Genomic DNA, 25,538 nt, shown 5'->3' on the forward strand with positions numbered 1-25,538 from the left:
ATCGAACTTTCCAAGCACCCAGTTAAAGTCATTTCTGTTTACCTCATCGGTAAATGCAAACGACCGGTAGATGTTCTCCGGATCGCTTCCCATAGCGGACATCAGGCTGCTCACCTGCACGGCGCCATCTTCTTTGTGTACTGTAGCGAATTCGGGGGACGACGCAACCACAGGAACTGCCGCGGCCGGGAGGCGAACCCGTGTCGCCCGCACCGCAGGAGACATCGCTAACCGCTAGACTAAAGGGTCAGACTCGCGAGCCAGCGGCCAGCGTGTCTACTTATCCATGCACGTTACAGTACCTTAGCGGCAGTTCTGAGTCTCAGAAAACGCTGCTTCCAATCCGACCACTCGCCTGGCTTATCGAAAGAAAAGTTCGTCGGGGGGTTGAATTTAGCCATGACTCCTCTCGTTGTTTACTTCTGACACCATGTGAATAATTGTGATGGAGGCTTTATTTAGCTTTTGCCGGTTTTAATGACTCGCCGTCAGGCAACGCACCCACATTCATGTACACTTTTCCAGAACTCCCCGAGGTCACATAGCCCCTACGTGTTTCTGCATTACCGTATATCACAAAGTAATCAGAAATCAGAATCAGAAACACTTTACTTGTCATTTCATTTCATGCACTCGCGCACATGAAATGAAACGAAACTTTGTTTTCCCCAGCCCACAACAGTGCAACACAAACACACAAAAAAACACATATCCAAAAACTACAAGAACACATATATCCAAATGAACACATATATGTAAACTAATAAAAAAAAAATCACTGTCCAGGAGAACGAACGCCAGCCAGGATGACTGTCGGAGCTGCCGGTCTGCGTGGGCTAGCAGTTAGCTTAGCCTGCCCCGCTTCCGCATCCTGTCAGATTACCCTGGGTGTTTCCTCTTCGGGCACAGCTCCAGTCAGGGCCGTGGTCCCTGGGCCCACGGGACGCAGCAGAGCAAGCTCTCCCAGCCATCAAACAAAGACAAACTTAGACGCAGACGTGGACAAAGTCACTGCATGGACGGTACTGGGTGAGGCCGCGGCAAACGTGAATTCGCGCCGCCACCTCACACCGGAAGCGGAAACCCCTATGTTTTCTGTATTACCGTCAATCACAAAGTAATGCGCAAGCACATTTGACTGCCGTATATGACATGCATATACGGCAGCCCAAGACAACATTTACATAGCACCTACACTGAGTGCATGCCCAGGCATACCTGGACTGGCCAAAACAGCTTGCTTTGTGGGCAATATTATACTAGTAGACTTAAAATAAGACGGGGAATCACACAAATCGGTTATATCTGCAAAACGGTACGTGATAGGAAAATGTTAAGGTGATTTTCGCGATCGGCGGCCCTAAATCCATAAAATGTACCCCAAAGTGTTCAGGAAGCAACATCTTCGTTGTCCAGTGTAATTAAGACTTTTCCATGGCATTTTCCCCGTTCAAATTGTTTGATTGGCCAACCCTAATTGGAATGCCCTGGACGAAACGGAAATCGACGAATGGCTTACACGAAGACTAAAAGCCGCCTGTAGGACATTTGATTTTGCTTGTTCTCCAGTACATCTAATCGTTTCACCCTTACAAATGTGACGGCACATTGATTGGTTTATTTCATTTATTCCCCAACTATTTTGTTTGCTTATCATGTTTTCGAACCGGTCCGATTTTTTGTGGTTGCACTGTATTGACGGGTTTGCAGTTTTAAGACAGGACTGGCCCTTCCACAACAGCCCGGGACCCCGCGACCCCGCTCCCCCCCTCCCCCTCCCCCTCCCCGCCGAATGCAAAGACGGCTCCGGCGCGAGCCAGGGGGCGTGGCGTGTGACGTCAGAGGAGGGGGGCGGCGCCTGAACCGATCCGGAGCAGGAATCAAAACAAGAGACGAACACGCCTTCTTTTTGCAGGTTACCTTATTACTGCTGCTGTCAAAGCTGCAAACAATCTTGGATGGTGATCGGCCGGGGATGGCCCTTAACACCGCCGCGACCGGGACATAACGCCGCCGACCAGAATCGTCCCCCCCCCCCCCCCTCCCCTAGAGACGAACTCGACATGGACTCTGCAGAAGTGTCGCCCGTGGACAGCCGTGGACGTCGCCAGTGAACGTGTCGATCGCAGGGGGTTTTTTTTGGAAAATGCCAAACCAGAAAAGCAGCAAGGGGAAGAAGAGCAAGCGCACCAACAGCAGCGGAGATGAGCAGGAAAACGGAGCGAGCGCGGCCGCGACCGGAGGCGCAGCCACGGCGGCGCAGCTGGGAGCGACGGCGGCACCTCGGAACGAGTGCGGGAGCGGTAAGAGGACGGGCCGTCGACGTAGCGACGATGGCTGTGCAAGTTGGTGCGATGCAGCAGACTAACGCAGGGGAGGGCTTTGTGCGCCCGGCCGAAACCTTAACATATCACGACGTTTGCAATGGCTACTAGGTGGTTACGATCGTGCATGTGCTGCAGATAGCCGTCTCTAGAAAGTCCTCTTGACACACGGCCCGGGGGTTTTACTCGGGATGCCACCGGCGCCGACTGGCGGATCCGCGAACGGAATTTGGGTGACCGAGACCCGAAAAGCGCGACTTGTCTCAATTCCGTGACGCGCACCTTCAGTTTTGTTATTCATTTTTTTCCAAGTTGTGGCCTTCCTCAAGGGTAATTCTGACGCCTTACCGCTTGCATGCGCGCTCGAGTCCAACTTCACCCGGGCAGACCCGATCCGCTAACATGGGTGATGGCATATGCTGCACCCGCGGCACGTACCGTCCTGCGTGGCCGCGGCCGGTTACCCCTCCGGCCGCGGCGCTGCCGCTTAACCCCCGACGTCTCGCGTGAGTCAGCGTGAGCACGCGTGGGCGCATGTGAGCGCCAGCTAACCCGAAAACGACCACGGAGCACGTTTGTACTTCGGGACTCGCTTGGACCCGCGTTTCCGCGGGCTTGACCGTGAGGTGTGGCCAGAGGACGATCAGCTAGCTTTGAGTCCACACTGTCCACATCTGACCACGTGTTCCGCTGCAGTGGCGGTGTAGTTTTGTATCACTCGCACCGTGGGGACTGAGACATATTGACTCAGGCAGTAGAAAAACCATCACCCCCCACACACACACACACACACAGTTGTACTTGTGTCTTTGTGAAGACCCCTCATTACCTAGGTCTTAGCCCGGACCTTAACCATTAGAACTTTGCCTATCTCTTCATCACTGTAGACGGCAGTGATGAAGAGCTACAGAGGACAGAGAGAGAGACTGGGTGACACAAAATTAGTGAGGGAAAGAGGCATAGATATACAGGCAGAAAGAGGGACAAGAATAAGAGAGAGAGAGAGAGAGAGAGAGAGAGAGAGAGGACAGATATACAGGCAAAAAGAGACAAGAATGAGAGAGAGAAGAGAGAGAAAGAGGACAGATCCGGGGGAAAAAAGAGAGAGAGAGAGAGACAAGAATAGAGAGAGGACAGATATACAGGCAAAAAGAGACAAGAATGAGAGAGAGAAGAGAGAGAAAGAGGACAGATCCGGGGGGAAAGAGAGAGAGAGAGAGACAAGAATAGAGAGAGGACAGATATACAGGCAAAAAGAGACAAGAATGAGAGAGAGAAGAGAGAGAAAGAGGACAGATCCGGGGAAAAAGAGAGAGAGAGAGAGACAAGAATAGAGAGAGGACAGATATACAGGCAAAAAGAGACAAGAATGAGAGAGAGAAGAGAGAGAAAGAGGACAGATATACAGGGAAAAAGAGAGAGAGAGACAAGAATAGAGAGAGGACAGATATACAGACAAAAAGAGAAAAAGAGTGACAAGCATAAGAGAGTGATGAAGAATAGCAGAGAGAGTGGCAAGAATAAGAGGGAGAGATGAAGAATAGCAGAGAGAGAGAGAGGACATATACAGGCAAAGAGAGAGAGAGAGAGAGGGGGGCAAGAATAAGAGGGAGAGATGAGGTCATGAGGAGCAGAGGAGATAAGAGAGAATAAGAAGAAGCATAACTATGAACCCAATCCTAATTCAAACCTTAACCTTAAACCCCAAGTCCTAACCTTAAAATAGAAAGAAACTGAGGAGTGGCCTAAATGTCCCCACTCCCCCCCCCCCTCACACTCTGAGGACTCAAACTGGTCCCCACAAAGACAGAAGTACAAGAACACACACACACACACACGCAGTCTTGTGGGTGTGAGACAGTGGGCTATGATGTGTAAACTGTTTCTAATAAGCTACTGACAGCAGCAGGCTGAAGAGATGCTATCCAGGTCACCCCCGGTGACAGGACCGGACAGCATCTCTTCTCAAATGGCTTTTTGCAGCCAGTTATGATAGAAGAAAAAAATCATTGTTCAGGAAGTAACAATGACTCACCGAGCAACTCCTTGTGTGCTCTGTACCTCATGTTGCCCACTCTTTCTGTTACATGCCATTGGTTTATTTACTTATTTATTACAGCCTGGGTTCGTTCAGGTGGCGCAGTGGTTAGCGCGGTCACCTCACAGCAAGAAGGTCCTGGGTTCGAGTCCCGGGGTAGTCCAACCTTGGCGGGTCATCCCAGGTCGTCCTCTGTGTGGAGTTAGCATGTTCTTGCCAAGGTTTCCTCCCACAGTCCAAACACATGTAGATCCGGTGACTCGGCCATACTAAATTGTCCCTAGGGTGTGTGTGTGTGTGTGTGTGTGTGTGTGTGTGTGTGTGTGTGTGTGTGTGTGTGTGTGTGTGTGTGTGTGTGTGTGTGTGTGTGTGTGAGAGAGGGCCTGGCGACTTGTCCAGGGTGTCTCCCCGCCTGTTGCGCAATGACTGCTGGAATAGGCTCCAGCATCCCCGCGACCCTGAGAGCAGGATAAGCGGTTTGGATGATGGATGGATGGATGGATGGATGGATGGATGGATGGATGGATTTGACTCATGCTGCTGCTGTTCATCATGTTGGCTGTCGTGGGGCACAGGTGTACCGTTCTCTCCCAAAACCAACTGCAAATGGCTTTGGTTATCATTTGGTGATGACCTACTTTAACTCAATGATTTGTAGTCGTATAACACAGTGTAGAATAGATGTAACCTTCTAGTTTTGTGTGAACATGTCTATTGTAATGAATTAATTGTCTGAAAATGCCAGGTCCTTAATCTGGATGATTATTTTTACACTGCCACTGTTGGAATGAAAGAGGTCAGTTTGGTTTTCTTCAGGTGTTTTCTGTTAAATGTAGACTGAACAATGTGATTTATTCCTAGAGTTTATGGCAGAGCTCTCAGTTTACCAGTCAATCTTTGTTCCAACCCTCACCTATGGTCACGAGCTTTGGGTAGTGACCGAAAGGGTGAGATCGTGGATAGAAGTGGCTGAAATGAGTTTCCTCCGTAGGGAGTCTGGGCTCAGCCTTAGAGATAGGGTGAGGAGCTCGGACATCCGGAGGGAGCTCGGAGTAGAGCCGCTGCTCTTTGGCATTGAAAGGAGCCAGTTGAGGTGGTTCGGGCGTCTGATTAGGACGCCTCCTGGGCGCCTTCCTTTGGAGGTTTTCTGGGAACGTCCAACTGGGAGGAGACCCCGGGGTAGACCCAGAACTCGCTGGGGGGACTACATGTCCAATCTGGCCTGGGGACGCCTTGGGATCCCCCAGGAGGAGCTGGAGGGCGTTGCTGGGGAGAGGGACGTCTGGAGTGCCCTACTTAGCTTGCTGCCACCGCGACCCGACCCCGGAGAAGCGGCTGAAGATGAACGAATGAATGAACGTATGGCAACTTGTGATAACAGATGAAATTAATAGAAGAACCAAAGACCTCAAGTCAAGTTTAGCAGCACCTTCTGGGCTAAACATAAATGCAGCCACGTGCCTCGGCACGTCACTGATGTGAAAATGTATGACATCGTGTTTTACATCTCTCTAGTTTATAAGACTTGTAACAATAATGAAACCCATAAATCAAGTGGAAGTTTCTCTGTGTGGTCCATAAATTGCGGTGGTTGTCTCCGAGGGCTTTACGGTCACGCTGTCAAACGTAGGTTGATACAGTGAATGAAAATGCATGTCGTACTGACGTGACCTCTGGAGTACTTCAGATGCAGAAGAAATCCCAAAGTGTAGCCCCAGGAGACGATGTCTCACTATAGGTGTGTTGAAAACGCAGAACTTGGAGGGTTCTTCATCCAGCGTGATCTGCCAGAAACCCTGAGTGGCATCTAGTACTGAAAAGTACTTGGCATTAGGCAAGCGGGAGACAACCTCTTCAACTGTGAGCAGTGGGTAGTGCTCTGGCTTGATGGCTTGATTGAGATCTCATGGATCCATGCATATCCTCGTCTCTTTTGGTGTAACCACTGTCGCCGTACCGTTCGCCCAGTCGGTCGGTTCTATTTGCCTTGTTATGACTCCCATCGGCTCCATTCTGTGTAGCCTCTCCACTACTTGATCCTTGAGCGCTACTGGAATCTTCCGCGGGGCATGCACGACTGGTGCGATAGTTGGATCAATCTGGATCAATCTCTCTCTTACAGCGCGTGTTGTCAAATCCTCATAGATAAGGAAAAACTCTAGGGAAAAAAAGGGTCTTTTCACAGGAAACAAAAAAATTACGAGACGGGAGAAACCCGAGGAAGCGCATCAGATAAGGGATCGTTCTTCCAGGACTGGTGCACATGCTATAGGTGCCAAGTGGGCAAGGTGGTAATAGATTTACACATCAAACACTTCATATGCTTGAATTTGCTTTCAGTAACTTAGGCACTAGCAGAAGATCGGATTGTATGATTTGGCAAAAGGGGAAAAATTCCCACCCAGTCTTAGAGGTTTCAGTACACCTTGAAAGACCCTGTTCACAAAAACAGCATACGAAATCCAACAGACTCTGTACATGGCAAATAGTACATTGTGATCGGTTGTATAAGGGTTAAACAGTTTTGTGTTTAATTGTTCAAAAGATTCAACTATGTAACCCTTCTGTAAATATGAATATTATATGACTGAATAATGATTAGTCATCATGTTATGCAAAGTTACCTGTTGTATCCCTGGAGAGACCAATTTTATGCAGGCCAGTCTTTTAATTTCAGCACCAAAAGTTTACAATCATTATGAAATTATTAAAAAAAAGTAAAATTAGGGGCGTCCGGGTAGTGTAGCAGTCTATTCCGTTAACTACCAACATGGGGATCGCCGGTTCGAATCCCCGTGTTACGTCCGGTTTGGTCAGGCGTCCCTACAGACACAATTGGCCGTGTCTGCAGGTGGGATGCCGGATGTGGGTATGTGTCCTGGTCGCTGCACTAGCGCCTCCTCTGGTCGCTCGGGGCGCCAGTTCGCGGGGGAGGGGGAACTGGGGGGGAATAGCGTGATCCTCCCACGCGCTATGTCCCCCTGGTGAAACTCCTCACTGGTCAGGTGAAAAGAGGAGGAGACGTGGTATTCTGCAGCCCTCCCCGGATCGGCAGAGGGGGTGCAGGGTAATTGGCCGGATACGATTGGGGAGAAAAATGGGCGAAAAAAATCCAAAAATTAAATCAGAAATTGTTCTTAGCTAAATTACAACAGCTGATGAAATATGATCCATTCAAGATGAAGTCACGGTCTAATCAAATATGGAAATCAACTCTGGCTACATTTTGCATCCTTTGCATCACACAAGTATCCTTTTTAGTTAAAGTTCTAAATCGTTCGCTAAGGTGCTAGCAACCCGATAAAAGTCATGAGGGATATAAATTGAGTTGTCATTTCTTGCAAGGTCTCTGTGTGCTCCATCTTCCACAGAGTTTTAATATTGTATCACAGAAAGTTGAATCAAGTCATCTGGACTCAACATTTATTGAGAGAAGCGTGTCATCCCTCATCTAAGTGACCTCTTCAGTCTCCTCTTACTGCAGGTATCCCCACCATTATAAACAATACAGTGGCATAACGACAACGATCAGTTTCATATGCAAATTGCCGTGGCCATTAACTAGAATTTCATTGGCCATGTGTACTATTCACAGATGATTGGGGAATAGTTGCAATCATAGCATTATAAGATGGTGACAGATGTACTCTTAGTCCCCCCCCCCCACACCTCCTCGGTCCAGGGATGGTCGTTCCCTCTTCACATAGATGGCCTCTTTGACTCCCTGTTCAAACCAGCGTTCCTCCCTATCAAGGATGTGCACATCCTCATCCTTGAAAGAGTGGCCACTGGCATGTTGATGGTGTGGACTGTGGAGTCCTGGCCTGACGTGTTAGCGCTCCTGTGTTGTGCCGTCCTCTTGGCCAGAATCTGTTTGGTTTCCCTGATGTACAAGTCATGGCAATCCTCGTGGCACTTAACAGCGTACACTATTATTCAAGGCTCAGCGTTTTCGGTTTTTATTTTTCAAAGCCATCCAGCATGCCGAATTTCGCCACAAGAGGACACTGTTACATAACCTCACATGAACAGGAACAACTTTTGGATCCGTGGAAACATAAAATCCAGGTGAAGATCAGTTTAAGCCGATCTGCTCCTTTTAAAAAATCTGGGTATTTTTCGGTGAAAATCGGTAAAAGTTGAAAATGCTGAGCCTTGACTATATTGCTCTGTTTGTGCTGGGGGACCTGATCCTTGGGGTGGACCAACTTCTGGCACAGCGTGTTTTGGGGTTTGAAAGCAACGGAGACGCGGTGTTTGGAAAATACGCATCTCAACTGCTCTGACACTCCCAACACATACGGAATCACCACTGCTTTATGCTTAGGCAGCCATTGTCCTTCTCCTTTCTCCTATTGGCTGGTGCACTGTTTGGGCGTCTTCCTGGCTTTGACAAATGCCCAGTTAGGATAACCACACTTAACCAGGGCCTGTTTAATGTGGGATTTCTCCCCTTCCCCGGCCGCTGTGTCGGTGGGGACGTTGTCAGCTCGGTGGTACGACGTCCTGATGACTCCTAGTTTGTGCTCCAGGGGATGATGAGAGTCAAACCTTAAGTACTGATCAGTATGTGTTGGTTTACTGTAAACATCAACAATCAAATGTCCCCCATCACCAATTGCAACATCACAGTGTAAGAAGGCTAACCTGTCATTTTTTACATCCTCCCTGGGGAACTTGATGTGGTGTCCACAAAGTTAATGTGGTCGGTGAAATGTACCACGTCCTGAGATTTGATTTTAACCCAGGTGTCATCCACAAATCTGAACCAATGGCAAGGAGGTGTCCCTGGATAGGACATCAGAGCCCTCTTTTCCACTTCCTCCATATTGCCATTGAAACTGTAGTTAATGCTCATGGCAGTATGCACATGAAACCGATCGTTTTCAGTCTTTATGCTACTGTATTGTTTACCAGGGTGGGATACCTGCAGTCAGTTGAGACTGAAGAGGTCAGTTAGCTGAGTAATGAAACATTTCTCTCTCAATAAACATTTTGTCCAGATGAATTGATTCAACTTTCTGTGATTTTCTTACCTGGATTATTGAGCATGCATAAAGACATTTAAAAATTGTGTTTTCCTCTCATCTCTCCCTGCTTCAATGAAGATTTTATTTTTTTTCTTCTCTACTTTCTTATCCAGAGGCCCCTTGTGCGACTCCTCTGGTGTGCAGCCTGGGCTGCACCATCGACCTGGAGAAAGACGACTACCAGCGTGTGCTTTGCAACAGTGAGGTCTGCCCTTATGGCAACTGGATGCACCTGCAGTGCTTCTATGAGTGGGAAAGCTCTATCCTCGTCCAGTTCAACTGTATTGGACGTGCACGCTCCTGGAATGAGAAGCAGTGCCGTCAGAACATGTGGACCAAGAAAGGTTACGACCTGGCCTTCCGTTTCTGCTCCTGCCGCTGTGGCCAGGGCCACCTGAAAAAAGACACGGACTGGTACCAGGTCAAACGCATGCAGGATGAGCGCAAGAAGAAGCCCTCAGAGAGGAGCTTGGCCAGGACTGGGGCCAGTAGTGGAGGTTTGGGCTCTGGAGACGGCCAGCCTGATGACCTCAAGAAAAGCAAGCCACCCGGGGCAGGAGGAGGTGGTAAATTAGTCCACAGGGCCTCGAGTCAGGAGCTTCCACCGAGGCAGTCAGTGGACCGCCAGAACTCGACAGAGAGAGGAGGAGGACACAGTACAGGAGTACCCCTTCCTCAGGGACCTCTGCATAAATCTCCCTGCGATTCCCCGGGACAATCCCCTCCCATGGGGTTCTCCTTCTACTCACCCGCCGCTACCTTCGGGGTGCCCGGGGGAGGATTAGGTGGTAGTTCGCGGGTGTCCCGCCACTTAGGGGAATTCTTTAAATCAGCTGTCCACATGGAGACTCAGAGGAAACACCTCCTGGCTAGCGGTGCCCTCATTCGGAGTGGCAGCTGCTCTCTGGGAGCCTCCGGCGGCGCTGTAGGCGGGCCTGTCAGCTCTCATCTAGATGCCGGCTCAGTTTTACCCCTTCCCCTATCCTTCACCCTCCCACTCCCCCACCGCCTCACCCCCAGTGGCCTGAGTGACGGCAGCCACCCTCACCCAGTGCAGTTCCTAAGGAGGCTGGACCTCTCGGAGCTTCTTGCCCACATCCCCCGCCACAAGATCAACACTTACCACGTCCGCATGGAGGATGACACCCATGCCGGCCAGGGAGAGGAGCTACGCAGGTAGAATGTGTGTTGAGGCAAGATATGTGTTTCCTCTTGCAGGTTGGCTAACCAGATAAAGTTCATGTGCCGTTTAATCTTGATTGCTTCCAGCAACCCAATCTTAACTTTGCTAACCAGAGCACTCTGAGAGCGCAAACAGTGAACACTTCTTCCACTCAAGGAGATTCAAAAACATCGCGTTATAAATTCTCTGCGGGGATGGTTTTCACACAAAAAAAACCCCCCCAAAAAACGTAACTATCACCAGCTGACCAAAAATTTAAAAAAAAATCTAATCAGTCGTTCCTCTGCCCAAGGCCGACCGCCTCAACATTTTCTGGGAAGTCAGCCGTCCTTGGTTGACGTATCTTCCTTACAGACAGACTAGCACCTCCTTTGACTATTGTGCTGTTACTTACTTGGACACCAGTATTACTGGTGTCTCTACTTTGCCCTTCGTAATCATATCATAGCCAAGAGTGCGTGTCCTGTTGAGTGCATTTACTGTAAGCGGACCCTGGCATCGAGAGGGAATGATTGGAGAATCGTGTGTCATTTCCATCTACTTTGTTACACGATTCTCCCATCATTCCCTCTCGATGCCAGGGTCCGCTTACAGTAAATGCACTCAACATGACAACATGACTACTGGTGTAGCAAATGTATTTCTACTACTCCATATAGTACTACTATGATATGATTACTGTTTAGCGCTCTGTGATGCCCCAGGGTAACTACTACTACTACTGCTACTACTACTACTATTACTACCTTTGGCTGCTCCCGTTAGGGGTCACCACAGCGGATCATCCGTTTCCATCTCTTCCCGTCTTCTGCATCTTCCTCTGTCACACCAGCCACCTGCATGTCCTCCCTCACCACATCCATAAACCTCCTCTTTGGCCTTCCTCTTCTCCTCTTCCCTGGCAGCTCCATATTCAGCATCCTTCTCCCAATATACCCAGCATCTCTCCTCCACACATGTCCAAACCATCTCCACCTTGCCTCTCTTGCTTTGTCTCCAAACCGTCCAACCTGAGCGGTCCCTCTAATATACCCGTTCCTAATCCTGTCCTTCTTCATCACTCCCAGTGAAAATCTTATCATCTTCAACTCCGCCACCTCCACCTCCTGTCTTTTCATCAGTGCCACTGTCTCCAAACCATACAACATAGCTGGTCTCACCACCATCTTGTAAACCTTCCCTTTAACTCTTGCTGGCACCCCTCTGTCACAAATCACTCCTGACACTCTTCTCCACCCACTCCACCCTGCCTGCACCCTCTTCTTCACCTCTCTTCTTGCACTCCCCGTTACTTTGGACAGTTGACCCCAAGTATTTGAACTCATATGCCTTCATCAGCTCTACTCCTTGCACCCTCACCATTCCACTGTCCTCCTTCTCATTCCCATGTGTCCCACGGGGTAACAGTCGGATTTATCTGCTAATGTTGTCTCTTTCATAAGTTGCGTGGACTAAAGTGTCTGCTAAATGAGGACATTTAAATGGCCAAAACATGACCTTCTTGGCAGAAGTAGTAGTAATAATAATAATAATAATAATAATCTCTTGGCTTTTGGAACATTATTTTTGCTTTGTGTCTGTACCTGGACTGCAGTGAATGTTGATAATGGCTTTGTAGTGTAAATATGGCAATGCTTCGTAGTGCATTTGTCTTAGGATGAAGTTGTGGTGAGCGATTTCACTAACATGGCACCGTTTCCATCCCAGCTGTTAGTGGCAGTCAGCGTAATGTGGTCAGCTGGGACGGTGGTTATCAGTAATGGTTAACATTAAGCTGCTATGAATAACACCACAAGGACATACGGGTAGCGTGGCGGGCTATTCCGTTGCCTACCAACACGGGGATCACCGGTTCGAATCCCCGCGTTACCTCCAGCTCGGTCGGGCGTCCCTACAGACACAATTGGCCGTGTCTGCGGGTGGGCAGCCGGATGTGGGTCTGCGTCCTGGTCGTTGCACTAGCGCCTGTTCTGGTTGGTCGGGGCACCTGTTCGGGGGAACTGGGGGGAATAGCGTGGTCCTCCCACGCGCTACGTCCCCCTGGCGAAACTCCTCACTGTCAGGTGAAAAGAAGCGGCTGGCGACTCCACATGTAATGGGAGGAGGCGCGTGGTAGTCGGCAGCCCTCCCCGGATCAGCAGAGGGGGTGGACCAGCGGACCGCTTGGAAGAGCGGGGCAACTGGCTGGATACAACTGGGGAGTAAAAGGGGGGGGGGTCAAAATAAATATATAAATAGATAAAGAAAGAAATATTCTGTTACTGTGACTGTGTAATGATGGATTGTTGTTGTTTTTCTGACACAATAATAATGATTATTACATTTATAGAGCACTTTTCTAGACCCCCAAAGTACTTCACACTGACATGACTGTATAGAGCTGTTGGCCCAGATATTACTGCAGAACCAGAACCTCCTCTACTGACACAGCTGTGAGCACATCAGTTATTTGGCATGCCGTCGCACTTGGCTAAAATTGGCTGTGGACATTATCATGCTGGTTAAATCGTTGGGTTACCGGACACCGCTCACCTCTTGTGAGTAGAAGCTCACAGGCTGTACTTGTCGGGTACAGGTCACCAGCAGTGATACTGTCTCGATATTCATTGGCCTGTTTAAATCACTTAGTTTAGAGTCTCTTAACAGCATATAATTCAAAAGCTGACATGCCTAATAGATTTTTTTTTAGGGGCGTCCGGGTAGTGTGGCGGTCTATTCAACACAGGGATCGCCGGTTCGAATCCCCTTGTTACCTCCGGCTTGGTCGTGCGTCCCTACAGACACAATTGACCGTGTCTGCGGGTAGGAAGCCGGATGTGGGTATGTGTCCCGGTTGCTGCACCAGCGCCTCCTCTGGTCGGTCAGGGTGCCTGTTTGGGGGAGGGAGGGGGGGGGGCGAACCGGAGGGGACTGGGAGGAACAGCGTGCTCCTCCCACGCGCTGCGTCCCCCTGGTGAAACTCCTCGCTGTCAAGTGAAAAGAAGTGGCCGCCGACTCCACATGTATGGGAGGAGGCACGTGGTAGTCTGCGGCCCTCCCCGAGTCGGCAGAGGGGGTGGAGCAGCGACGGCTCGGAAGGGTGGGGTAATTGGCCGCATAAAATGTGGGAGAAAATGGGATAGAAATTAAAAAAAAAAGATTTTATGTATCGCATTGAATACTTGGAAATATCGTGTAAAATTCATCCACTCTAGAGGTCAATACCAAAATCATCCGAGGGGGAAAAAACACACGGAGCCAAGTTGGGCGTCCTTCTCCTGCAGGGCACTTAACCATGTTCTTGTTTGCCATTATCTTATGGTTGTCCATGTTGTCCCGTAGGTTCATCCTGTCAGCTCTTAGCGCTAGCCAGCGCAACGTGGTCAACTGTGCCCTGTGCCACCGGGCTCTGCCAGTTTTCGAACAGTTCCCCCTGGTGGATGGGACACTGTTCCTCAGCCCCTCACGCCATGACGAAATGGAGTATGATGTTCCCTGCCACCTCCAAGGTCACCACAACCACGTCTTGCTCTCTTCCGTCTGTAGCTCAGTTGCTCTTGTGTGTCTTTGCTTCAGTGTTTGCTAGTGTTGCGCTTCAAGTATCAAACTGTGTCATGGTGCTTTTCTGCTGCTTTGTCCGTCAGTAGATCCAGGCCGCTGCTCAGATGTGGACATAGGGGGCTCGCTTCTCACCTTTTCCTCCCAAATATGAACGCGAATTAGAAAATAACGTCAATGGAATCAGCCGGGGTGGTGCAGCGGTTAGCGCGGTCGCCTCACAGCAAGAAGGTCCTGGGTTCGAGCCCCGGGGTAGTCCAACCTTGGGGGTCGTCCCGGGTCGTCCTCTGTGTGGAGGTTGCGTGTTCTCCCCGTGTCTGTGTGGGTTTCCTCCGGGGGCTCCGGTTTCCTCCCACAGTCCAAAGACATGTAGGTCAGGTGGATCGGCCGTACTAAATTGTCCCTAGGTGTGACTGTGTGTGTGTGTGTGTGTGGGGGGGGGGGGCCTGTGATGGCTCGGCGGCCTGTCCAGGGTGTCTCCCCGCCTGCCACCCCAGTGACTGCTGGGATAGGCTCCAGCATCCCCGTGACCCCGAGAGCAGGGTAAGCGGTTCAGATCGTGGCTGGCTGGACTCAGTCGGTCCACGGGCTGTGCTGTGGATACTCAGTGATGTGGGTCACAGTAAAGTGGATATGTATAAGGCCGAATCCGGTTTTCCGCGCTTTCCTCTCTCGTAAGGTGACTAGCTGATCTGCTGTCTCCGGCTAAAGACTGGGGCTGAACTATAATATGACCTATATGTCTTTCTGACAGCTTAGCCAGACTTTTGTCTTAATAGATGTGCACTCTTCGAAGTACCCAGAAACACCAGGGGCCTCGCGTAGCAGTCGTCACTATGGACAAATTTGCGCGTACACACCCATGGGATTCTTTAGCCCTGAAGTTTGTCTCAGAGATCAGGGTAGAACCTGGCTAACCTCTGAATGAAGACGGCGACTGGCTAACACTGGTGTCCCTGCAGGCCTGGGTGATGCTCGATGCAAGAGGTAGACAATAGATGTCAGGAGGAAGGAATTACAGATAACCATCATGCTTTGCTGCTGACTGCCAGACGATCTTGAGGGCTGAAACATTCCATGGGTGTGCACGCACAAATTTACCCACAGTAACGATTGAGACACGAGGCCCCAGGACAGCCACAGAAGGTTGAGTCAGTCCATGTGGACACAGCGTTTACTGCACTGACTCAACCTTCTGTGACTGCTCACCTGGATCCTGGAGCATGCATCAAGACCTCAACCAGGACAGGTTCTGCGGAGACAGGAAAGAGCAGTGATTAATGGACAGATTGTCATTTGAAATGAAATATTTCTACTGCGCAGTAAAAATCCAACTCAAGTTCCACACGTTGCCACCAACAGGTACACTTTGTAAGGCAGGAGTTTTTTTTTTCTTGTTTTTTTTTTCAAGGAAAACAAATCGATCTGAACAATTACAGCTGAAAGACTGTATGGTATTTTTGAACATTTTAACATCCCCAAATCCCATTTACCCACATCCTGCTCCCCTCTACCTACTCCTACCCCGTCCCACAGGCCCCCTCTCAGGACAGAATTAAACCACATTACAGTAGGTTACATATAAACACCAAAAAGGAAACTAAAGAAACAAAAAAAATTAGGTAAGTAAATATATATATATATCGTTTTATCCCCCCGGAAACCGCTAATGGTGTTGATAAAAGTGCTCAAGTAATGAGGAGCAGAGTATCAATATAGACGTAGGGAAAAGAAGTTTTTTGCATCACCCATATCAATAAACACACACACACACACACACACATATATATCAATAAACATTTATATATATATATATATATATATATATATATGTTTATTGATATGGGTGATGCAAAAAATCCTAGATTAGAAAATGGCTCAGATTCTAGTACAGTCGTTATTCTATTTATTTACTCGCTTCTTTATTTTTATATATTTTTATTTATTAATATTATAATTTTTACAATTTTATTTTTTTATTATTTTATTTTATTTATATATTTATTTATTTATATATGTAATATATAATATATAAATAATATATAAATATATATAATATATAAATATATATCTCTCATCTCATCTTCAGCTGCTTTTCCGGGGTTGGGTCACGGTAATAATATGTTTATATAGTTATTATTAAATATTCATTATATAGTTATATATAAATATATATATATAAATATTTAATAATAACTATATAAATATATCAATAAATAACTAAAGCGCTATAGATAATGGGACTTGGTTGACTTATTGATTGGTTGATTGATTGATCTGTATTCATATGGGGCCACGGAGCAATAATTTCGTTTTGTTGAGCACCGCAGTAAAACAGGACTGGTATCTGGCGCAGTAGCATCGTTTATTTTTACATCAGTCAGCGACCGAATGTGTCTGTTGTGTAGTGACTGTTGTGTAGTGACTGTTGTGTAGTGACTGTTGTGTAGTGACTGCTATTGTTTGACTTTCTGTCCAGCAGGCAGGCTGATGCACCTGTACGCCATCTGTGTGGACTGTCTGGAAGGGGTCCATAAGATTGTATGCATCAAATGCAAGTCACGATGGGACGGGAGCTGGCACCAACTGGGCACCATGTACACCTACGACATCCTGGCTGCTTCACCGTGTTGTCAGGTAGATGCTGAGGGTCTCCAGCAGGGGTTGCATTTAACAAGCATGGTGTCAGTCAGGCAAGGAGGTTTGAAGGGCACCAATAGTTTGAAATGAAATGAAATGTCACATTTCTAACACAACAACCACAGTAGACACCGAGTAAGAAGCAAGATTTTCATGCCTGGGGGTGTGGATTGTTTTTCTCTACGGTTCCTCGTTATTGGAGAGACGGCCCCTGAAGTCCCCTGTGAACGTCACGCGGTTATGTTTGAGGAAGGTGTTTTTATTAATGAAACATGGTTGAATCAATGTGTTATGAAAAGCATATTATCATTTTTCTGTGGACACGGAAATTCGGTCACACACAACTTGTATTTCGTTGTAGTTTTATTGGACATCTTTTTTACTATTTTTCATTTATCTGTTTTTATAAGGACTAATACAACGACACACACGTCACAGAGGCTCATGAGACGGAGACGCATGTCAGCTACAAGACCTTTATCATAGTACACTACCAAACCCGTACATGTACCATACACACTTTAAAAAACACCAACAAATGACAATATTATTAGCTGTATTCACACCCCTTCACTTTCCCCACATTTTGTTATGTTACAGCCTTATTCCAAAATGGATTAAATTCATTTTTTTCCTCATCAATCTACACACAATACCCCATAATGACAAAGTGAAAAAGGTTTTGTAGAAAGTTTTGCAAATTTATTAAAAATAAAAACTGAAATATTGCATGTACATAAGTATTCACACCCTTTGCTATGACACGCAAAATTGAGCTCAGGTTCATCCTGTTTCCACTGATCATCCTTGAGATGTCTCTACATCTTGATTGGAGTCCACTTGTAGTAAATTCAATTGATTGGACATGATTTGGAAAGGCACCCACCTGTCTATATAAGGTGCCACTGTTGACAGTGCACGTCAGAGCAGAAACCAAGCCATGAAGTCAAAGGAATTGTCTGTGGACCTCCGAGACAGGATTGTATCGAGGCACAGATCTGGGGAAGGGTACAAAAAAATGTCTACATCTTTGAAGGTCCCGAAGCGCACAGTGGTCTCCATCATTCGTAAATGGAAGAAGTTTGGATTCACCAGGACTCTTCCTAGAGCTGGCTGCCCAGCCAAACTGAGCAATCAGGGGAGAAGGGCCTTGGTCAGGGAGGTGACCAAGAACCCGATGGTCACTCTGACAGAGCTCCAGCGTTCCTCTGTGGAGATGTAAGAACCTTCCAGAAGGACAACCATCTCTGCAGCACTCCACCAATCAGGCCTTTATGGTAGAGTGGCCAGACGGGAAGCCTCTGCTCAGTAAAAGGCACATGACAGCCTGCTTGGAGTTTGCCAGAAAGCACCTAAAGGACTCTCAGACCACGAGAAACAAGATTCTCTGGTCTGATGAAACCAAGATTGAACTCTTTGGCCTGAATGCCAAACGTCACGTCTGGAGGAAACCAGGCACCTCTCATCACCTTGCTAATACCATCCCTACAGTGAAGCATGGTGGTGGCAGCATCATGCTGTGGAGATGTTTTTCAGCGGCAGGAACTGGGAGACTAGTCAGGATCGAGGGAAAGATGAATGGAGCAAAGTACAGAGAGATCCTTGATGAAAACCTGCTCCAGAGCGCTCAGGACCTCAGACTGGGGTGAAGGTTTACCTTTCAACACGACAACGACCCTAAGCACACAGCCAAGACAACGAAGGAGTGGCTTCGGGACAAGTCTGTGAATGTCCTGGAGTGGCCCAGCCAGAGCCCAGACTTGAACCCCATTGAACATCTCCGGAAAGACCTGAAAATAGCTGTGCAGCGACGCTCCCCATCTAACCTTACAGAGCTCGAGAGGATCTGCAGAGAAGAATGGGAGAAATACCCCAAATATAGGTGTGCCAAGCTTGTAGCTTCATACCCAAGAAGACTTGAGGCTGTAATCGCTGCCAAGGGTGCCTCAACCAAGTACAGAGTAAAGGGTGTGAATACTTATGTACATGCAATATTTCAGTTTTTTATTGTTAATACACTTGCAAAAATTTCTACAAAACCTTTTTTTCACTTTGTCATTATGGGGTATTGTGTGTAGATTGATGAGGGGAAAAAAAGGAATTTAATCCATTTTGGAATAAGGCTGTAACATAACAAAATGTGGGGAAAGTGAAGGGGTGTGAATACTTTCCGGATGCACTGTATATATACCAATCAGCCAAAACATTAAAACCACTGACAGGTAAGTGAATAAGTCAGTTCTTCAAGTTGACGTGTTGGAAGCAGGAAAAATGGGCACACGTAAGAATCTGAGGGGGGCGTCCAGATAGCGTAGTGGTCTATTCTGTTGCCTACCAATACAGGGATCGCCGGTTCGAATCCCCGTGTTACCTCCGGCTTGGTCGGGCGTCCCTACAGACACAATTGGCCGTGTCTATGGGTTGGAAACCGGATGTGGGTATGTGTCCTGGTCGCTGCACTAGCGTCTCCTCTGGACGGTCGGGGTGCCTGTTCACAGGGGAGGGGGAACTGGGGGAATAGCGTGATCCTCCTACGTGCTACATCCCCCTGGTGAAACTCCTCACTATCAGGTGAAAAGCGGCTGGCGGCTGCACGTATCAGAGGAGGCATGTGGTAGTCTGCAGCCCTCCCCGGATCGGCAGAGGGGGTGGCGCAGCGACCAGAACGGCTTGGAAGAGTGGGGTAATTGGCTGGATACAATTGGGGAGAAAAAGGGGGGGAAATCCAAAAGTGTAAGGATGTGAGCCACTTTGAAAAGGGCCAAATTGTGGTGGCTAGACGACTGGGTCGGAGCATCTCCAAAACGGCAGGTCTTATGGGATGTTCCTGGTATGCAGTGGTCAGTACCTACCAAAAGTGTTCCAAGGAAGGACAACCGGTGAACTGGCGACAGTGTCCTGGGTGCCCAAGGCTCACTGATGCATGCTGGGAGTGAAGGCTAGCCTGTCCGGTTCGATCCCACGGAAGATATCATCATCATCATCATCAGTTCCGTAACCTGTGGAGCTCGTAGGAGCACAGCTGATGCCTCAACAAGTCTCGGTTGAGTCCTCATGGTGTTTCAGCAAGGGGAGTGAGTACCTGGTGGTCCCTATCTCCTCTCCAGGTATGGATGGCCATCAGTTCGCAGAGGAACTCTTCCACCCTTTGACAGGTTTTGTTTTTAGTCCTGCTGGGTGTCCACACACCCTCCTCACAGCAACCCAAGGGTTGAAGTGGGGATGCCGGTTTAGTCGCCGACGACCCGACGGTTGCAGTTTAACGACGTACCCAGGACCAAACAATAGAAGATCTACTGTAGCTCAAATTGCTGAAGGTTTCAAAAGGGAAGTGGCACCTGAGCCAGCAAATGGAAGTCCGACACATGCGGGTAAAACAGGTCAGATCCAACACTACAGGCCAGTATCCATGAGAAAGGTCCACCAATCGACAAACACAATCCTAAACCGTCAAACCCAAATGCACCGGAAATAAACAAACACATCGTGCAGAACATTAGCAGTCATTTGTCTCTCCTTTATCATGACAGTTACTTAACTGAACACACAAACGCACTAGAAATTAAGCACACACATAAACATAGTACGAATTAACCGCACACCTTAGCAACCTCATACGTCGTACGTGTCTCCTACTGAGCTAAACCTCCGCTGGCCACACGCCGGCCACCAAGGAGACGGAGCCCAGCCAGCTGCACAACAGTATACCAAACAGCAATGTACAAATCAAAGTAATGCTTCCAACACACAAAACATTCTATGACTACAACTTAAACTACAGCTACGCCATTCCGCCATGTGATGGCTAATTTCCTAGCATACTTTGCTAGTAACACTATTAGCTAGTTAGCGCACCGCAATTAGTACTGTAAACCACTAAAAGAACCGAGCGGTTAGTGATGTCGCCTCGTGGTGCAGTACAACCTCGGATCGAATCCCGCAGCGGGCGGAATTAGGCTCGGTTACATTAGTGGCAGCGGTGGGATCTGGAATTTCCGAAAGCGTGCGGATCCTCATCTCTTCGGAGCGCGGGAATAGAGAAGTGCGAGGGCGCGCTTCCGGGAGACGTTGACTACTGTCCATCCATTATCCAAACCGCTTATCAGGGTCGCAGGGATGCTGGAGCCTATCCCAGCAGTCATTGGGCAGCAGGCGGGGAGACACCCTGGACAGGCCGCCAGGCCACCACAGGGTCGACACACACATATTCACACCTGAGGACATTTAGTATGGCCGATTCACCTGACCTACATGTCTTTGGACTGTGTGAGGAAACCGGAGCACCCGGGGGAAACCCACGCAGACACGCGGAGAACATATAAACTCAACACAGAGGACGACCCGGGACGACGCCAAGGTTGGACTACCCCGGGGCTCGAACCCAGGACCTTCTTACTGTGAGGCGACCGTGCTAACCACTGCGCCACCGTGGACTACTGTAAACTACAAAAAACACTCACTGTCCGAGCGGCCAGGGGTCGGCCCTCTTTAGTCGAGCGGTTAGGGATGTTGCCTCATGCCGCAGTACAACTCCGGATCGAATCCCGCAGCGTGCGGAATAATACTCGGTTACAGCACCTTAACAAATTCTTTACCGTGACGCACTTCACTGAGCAGTTTCTACATTCACTACAACAACTTCTGAACTAGTCTGGGCATTGGGCAACATGTGAATGATTATAAGTGAGTTTCACAGTTTACGCACCTGGGCAAACAAATGGAAGTCCGACACATGCAGATGTGTACAACGATCTGGCGATCTCTCACAGTTCCTACCTACTTAACCAGAACCAGAGACCTTCCAGTTGAGGCCGTCTTCCCCCATCTACAGGACTAACTATGTAATAGCACCTAAACTACGCAATGTGCATATGGATGGATGGGTGGATGGATGGATGGATGGATCTAATCAGTGAATAGTGAGAATAAATCTGGGAAGTAAATAAGCAATTTAAGAAAGGAAAATAAAAAATGAAGTAGGGGTGTCTTTTTATGACCCAATACCGGCTATGATAGACAGGGGTCAGAACACAGTACATCACAGCTTGCTGTGTGTGGGGCTGTGTAGCTGCAGACCAGTCAGAGTGCCCACGATGACCCCTTTCTACCGCCCAAAGCACCTACAATGAGGACGTGAGCATCAGAACTGGACCGTGGAGCAATGGAAGAAGGTGGCCTGGTCTGATGAATCACATTTTCTTTTACATCATGTGGGCGGCCGGGTGTGTGTGTGTGTGTGTGTGTGTGTGTGTGTGTGGTGTGTCTCGTTTACCTGGGGAGGAGATGGCATCAGGATGCACTATGGGAAGAAGGCAAGCCAGCAGAGGCGGTGTGATGCTCTGGACAATGTTCTGCTGGGAAATCTTAGGTCCTGGTATTCATGTGGACGTTACTTTGACACGTACCACCGAGCTAAACGTTGTCGCAGACCGGGTACACCCCTTCATGGCAGCGGTATTCCCTGATGGCAGCGGCCTCTTTCAGAAGGATAATGCTCCCTGCCACACTGCAAATAAATAAATAAATAAAAGTTCAGGAATGACTTGAGGAACATGACAAAGTGTTCAGAGTGTTGCCCTGCCCTCCAAATTCCCCGGATCTCAGTCTGATCGAGCGTCTGTGGGATTTGCTGGAAAAACAAGTCCGGTCCATGGAGGCCCCCCCGCCTCGCAACTTACAGGACTTGTAAAGGGTCTGCTGCTAACCTCTTGGTGCCAGATACCAGAGGACACCTTCAGAGGTCTTGTGGAGTCCATGCCTCGAGCAGTCAGAGATGTTTTGATGGCATGAGGGGGGACCTACACAATATTAGGCAGGTGGTTTTAAGTTTTTGGCTGATTGGGGTGTGTATGTATATATATATATATATATATATATATATATATATATATATAGACGGACCCCCTTTTGATGAGACTTATTGAATAACAGAATTCACATGGCTCGTCACGACCTTCCATCCTACATCTCCTCCCCAATAGCAGGTCCGCCGCCGCCATAGTAGTGCCACCGCTACGTAATATTTTATTAAATATCATAAAAGCTGTCGGACTGACTTTTGAGAACCTTTGAACTTCCCCGCCAATGCCCACAACAGCACGGTTTCGGCCTCGTCCTAACCTATAATATCCTTGATCCCTTTCGAAGGTCGCCGAGTGCCGTGAAAGGGCCGCGAAGCCGTTGTCAGCCCTGTTTAAACCTGAACCCGCGGACACTAACGCCAAGCGTCTCCTTTCCTCAGGCCCGTCTCAACTGCAAGCACTGTGGCAAGCCGGTGGTGGACGTGCGGGTGGGGATGCAGTACTTCTCTGAATACAGCAACGTCCAGCAGTGTCCCCACTGCGGCAACCTGGACTACCACTTCGTCAAACCGTTTTCCTCTTACAAAGTACTGGAGGCCTATTGACAAATGTGGCGGATGCATGCTAGTTCACCTCGGGTCTTTTGTTTTTCACTTTTCTAATCTCACCTAGGAGACGTTTTGCGAACCTTTTCCTGTCGTTCAAGGTTTTCTTTCTTTTGTATGTAAAGAGAGGATGGCTCTAGTTTAAAAAAAAAACAAAACAAACCAAACCCTTCAAAAGCAGTATCCGAACTTTCAGACGAAGGGGTCGTTTGGCTGTTAAAGGAGGTGGAACTGGCAACCCTGTCAGGCAAACGCATTTAATTGTGACAAGTGAATGTACCTGTACGCCAAACTTGCTTCTTTTTTTTTTTTTCTTCTTCTTCTTTTTTTTATTCACCAAAAAATGTGACCAACAAAATCTTGAATAAAAAAAAGAGAATGGTACCTTTTTTTTTTTATTACTTTTTGAAAGTCTCAGCCTCACCGTGGCCTCGATTACAATGAATTCACACCTCACCATCTGCATCTGTCCCTAGTTATGATTTTCTTTTTCATTCATCTCATCTCCAGCCGCTTCTCCGGGGGTGGGGTCGCGGTGGCAGCAAGCTAAGTAAGGCACTCCAGACGTCCCTCTCCCCAGCAACGCCCTCCAGCTCCTCCTGGGGGGGGGATCACGAGGCGTTCCCAGGCCAGATTGGACATGTAGTCCCTCCAGCGAGTTCTGGGTCTACCCCGGGGTCTCCTCACAGTTGGACGTGCCCGGTAAACCTCCAAAGGAAGGCGCCCAGGAGGCATCCTGATCAGATGCCCGAACCCCCTCAACTGGCTCCTTTCGACGCGAAGGAGCAGCGGCTCTACTCCCGAGCTCCTCACCCTATCTCTAGGGCTGAACCCAGAGATGATTTAATTTATTATTTTATGAGGGGCACACTTTCTCTTGACCACACAACGGTGTTGATGAAATGTCAACTGGCACAGTGAACCCACCCGGGTAAGTTAAATAAGCCATGTCGAGGATCTGATACAGTAACTTAGAACCGTACCTGCTAATGCTGAAGTAGATGTAGAAGTACTCTGATGGACGTCTTGAGAGGTTACACTGAACAAGCACACAGCTTAATGAAAAGGCCCCATAGGTTGGGGTAAAGTGGGCTTTACGGGGCACTGCAACAGTGCAGCACAGCAGCTGGTTGAGAAAAAACCATGTAGTAGCTGGTATTTCTCTTACGGACTGAACAAAGTGCTTTACTGTCTTGGATGAGTGTTTATTTCTGTGTAAATCCAGTATTCTTACTGGTAGATAAATTCCATAAGCTTATGTTTCAGCTAGAATACGAGTACATTTCTGTCCTGTTGCCATTTCTCTTGCGCACAGTCAAGGCTGCAGCCATGTTCTGAAACACTACACTGTCAAAGTGAATGCAGGACTTGAGAGTTTCAGAGAAGCCCTGGTTGACGGCCGAGGTGCCAGATGAGCAGGGACACCGGCTCGATAAACAGTATCAAGAGATGCCTCGGGGTCATGCGCTGCCCTAGTTGTGTAGCGTTTTACCACAAAGGGGCTTTGGGAGGTATCAATGTCCAGCCTGACTGAGGAGGTGTTGAAAATAATGCTTATAGAGGGCAAAGACTTAAGTGTGTCAGGTACAAGGCAACCTTGGTGGAGTTATGGGCACACCGTCAGGGATGAGCTGGGAAAGTTTACAGACCAGTGATTCCTCAATCAGGTCCTCGAGACACCACCTGTACTACTGGTTTCTATTTTGCCCAAAAGTTCATTACATTCACCTGTTGTTCCAGTTATTCCAGTCTCCACACAGGGATATTTTACACCTGGAACATCAGGTGAATATAATGAACTACATGGCAGAATAGAAATCAGCAGTGCTGGGAGCCCCCCGAGGACCTGATTGAGAACCACTGGTCTAGAGGGAGAGACTGTACGGTGTAGAGGCTCATCGCAGGTGCTACCTATGGCGTTTTATCATCTTATCTAAGTTCATCCATTATCCAAACCGCTTATCCTGCTCTCCTCCCAGGGTCACGGGGATGCTGGAGCCTATCCCAGCAGTCACTGGGTGGCAGGCGGGGAGACACCCTGGACAGGCTGCCAGGCCGTCGCAGAGCCGACACCAACATTCACACCTAGGGACAATGTAGTACGGCCGATTCACCTGACCTACGTGTCTTTGGACTGTGGGAGGAAACCGGAGCACCTGGAGGAAACCCATGCAGACACGGGGAGAACATGCAAACTCCACACAGAGACAAAGGACTGAACCTTGAGGCACACCACGGTACAGAGGTTCAGATGAGGAGGCGAAGCAGCTAACGGAAACTGCAAAACTCCTATTGGAGAGGTAGGAGGAGAACCACTGCAGGAATAACCCAGAGATACCCACCCACTGCCCAAGTCTCTCAACCAATACGGTGGTCCACA

At 48.5% G+C, this 25,538-nt stretch overlaps 1 protein-coding gene across 1 annotated transcript; it reads left to right on the plus strand.

The window, feature by feature from the left end:
- The first annotated feature begins 1,983 nt into the window (after positions 1-1,983).
- On the plus strand, positions 1,984-23,604 carry heca (hdc homolog, cell cycle regulator). Its single transcript, XM_056294917.1, has 5 exons — positions 1,984-2,303; positions 9,506-10,568; positions 13,897-14,063; positions 16,595-16,749; positions 22,994-23,604. Exons 1-5 carry the CDS (start codon positions 2,147-2,149, stop codon positions 23,156-23,158), a joined length of 1,707 nt encoding a protein of 568 aa, XP_056150892.1. The 5' UTR covers positions 1,984-2,146; the 3' UTR covers positions 23,159-23,604.
- The last annotated feature ends 1,934 nt before the right edge of the window (positions 23,605-25,538 follow it).

This window comes from Lampris incognitus, chromosome 15, assembly GCF_029633865.1.
Source record: "Lampris incognitus isolate fLamInc1 chromosome 15, fLamInc1.hap2, whole genome shotgun sequence".
NCBI classification, from domain to species: domain Eukaryota; kingdom Metazoa; phylum Chordata; class Actinopteri; order Lampriformes; family Lampridae; genus Lampris; species Lampris incognitus.